This window comes from Charadrius vociferus, unplaced genomic scaffold, assembly GCF_000708025.1.
Source record: "Charadrius vociferus isolate BGI_N301 unplaced genomic scaffold, ASM70802v2 scaffold2003, whole genome shotgun sequence".
NCBI lineage: Eukaryota > Metazoa > Chordata > Aves > Charadriiformes > Charadriidae > Charadrius > Charadrius vociferus.
In genome coordinates this window covers 1-1,792 of record NW_009647573.1, presented here as the reverse complement: position 1 = coordinate 1,792, position 1,792 = coordinate 1, and the positions used below count along the sequence as shown (strand labels likewise).

Here is a 1,792-nt window from a genome sequence, read left to right as displayed (position 1 = left end):
AGCCTGGAGTTGTGCTTGGGATTGCCCCGACCCGGATGTAGGACCTTGCACTTGGCCTTGTTGAACTTCATGAGGTTGGCATGGGCCCCCCTCTCCAGCCTGTCCAGGTCCCTCTGGATGGCATCCCTCCCCTCCAGCGTGTCATTTTCATTTTCCGCATCAATAGTTGGACAAATATTGCCGATTTTCATTCACATTCCTGTCTGGTTTTCCCCTCTGTTTTGGGTTGTTTGGTTGGGGGTTTTTTTTGGAAAAAGTTTGCAAATGTCTTTCAAAGTTTTGACGTGAAACTAAAATTCATTACTGTATTGCAAAGCAATAAAAAAAGGTTGAAAATTGACCCTGAGTGGAGCAACCCGAGGGTTAAAATTCCGTTGAGCCACTCCAGCCCCAGCAGGACGGTGGTGCCGGTGCCGGGGGGGGGAGCCTTTGGCCCTCTGCGCACTCCGGGTTTGCGTTGCTCTCCTCCCGCAGACATCGACGAGTGCAGCAGCGGGGAGAACCTCTGCCAGCGCAACGCCGACTGCATCAACATCCCGGGCAGTTACAGGTGCGAATGCTCAACCGGATACAAGCTGTCGCCTAGCGGAGCCTGCGTGGGTAAGATGGGAGCTCTTTGCTACCTATTCCAGAGACACGTGTGGGAGGCACTGACACCCCTGCCTGGGCGCTTCGGACGCTTTTGCAGACCTCCCTGGGTGGACCCGAGGAAGGACGGCATGAAGGACATGCCAGTCCCGTGCGTGGGTTCCTGGTCTTTTGTCAAACCTGGGGATTGTGACCTGGCTGTGCTGGGGTTATGGCATACCTGTACTTTTGGGACAATTCCCAGGGAATTGTGGGCTCCTGAGGGATGAGGAAAAAGGTCGCTGTGAAGTGCAGCTTTAGTCTGGCAGCTCAGGCCATTTTCTCCAGTTAAATTTATTATTTTCTTCTGGAGATCGTAGCGCTTAAGTATTGTTCTTTGGGAAGTCATCTCTCAGAAAACGGAGGCCCCGTTCTGCTGTGCTGCCCCACCAGCAGGCAGGGGTCTGCCCAAGGCCAGTGTCCCGGCTCTTCCCGCTGGCTCCATCCCTTCTTCTCACTAGTGCCCGCTTTGCTTCGTTGTAGGTCGCAACGAATGCCAGGAGATCCCCAACGTCTGCAGCCATGGGGACTGCGTTGACACCGAGGGCAGCTACGTCTGCATCTGCCACAACGGCTTCAAGGCCACGGGGGAGCAGACCATGTGCATGGGTCAGTGTGACTGCCACGGCCCTGCCGTGGATCAGATATCAGGATGGACGTGAGCTCTCTCCAGCGCCCGCTGGGGAGCGCCGAGGACAGCCAAGGACCACAGTGTCCTCTTGATCCCCATGTGCCCCTGTGCTGCCCCAAAAGGGCTCTCGCATCACCTTCAAGCCACGGGGGTGTTGTGCAGCTGCCCGGACCCTGTCTGCACACCCAAAACAGGGACTTTCCGCTCACTCAGCCCCTGAATCAGCTCTGACCTTCTCTCCGCAGATATTGATGAGTGCGACCGACAGCCCTGTGGGAATGGGACCTGCAAGAACACAGTTGGCTCCTACAACTGCCTCTGCTTCCCTGGCTTTGAGCTAACGCACAATAACGACTGCATGGGTGAGTTGCATGAAATCCCGACCGTGCGGATCGCTGATTGGGGTCAACGTGGCAACGGCTGCGGGGCAGGGGGTGTCACACAGTGGCACCCAGGAGGTCAGCTCGGGGTGTCACCTGGCGGTGGCTGTAGGGGTGGCTGTATGTGTCAGAGGTGTAGGGCCGGCTAAGGCGG

The 1,792-nt window shown here is 56.8% G+C and overlaps 1 protein-coding gene across 1 annotated transcript in view; it reads left to right on the top strand.

Annotated features, from left to right (window-relative positions):
* Window positions 1-1,620, top strand: part of LOC104282767 (fibrillin-2-like) — a gene marked incomplete at its 3' end in the record, with an annotated part of 106,314 nt that extends 104,694 nt beyond the window's left edge. Inside the window, exons 44-46 of the mRNA XM_009880890.1 lie at window positions 475-600; window positions 1,111-1,236; window positions 1,504-1,620. Of these exons, the coding sequence (XP_009879192.1) occupies window positions 475-600; window positions 1,111-1,236; window positions 1,504-1,620 (369 nt within the window). The remainder of the gene's footprint in view (window positions 1-474; window positions 601-1,110; window positions 1,237-1,503) is intronic.
* Between the last annotated feature and the right edge of the window lie 172 nt (window positions 1,621-1,792).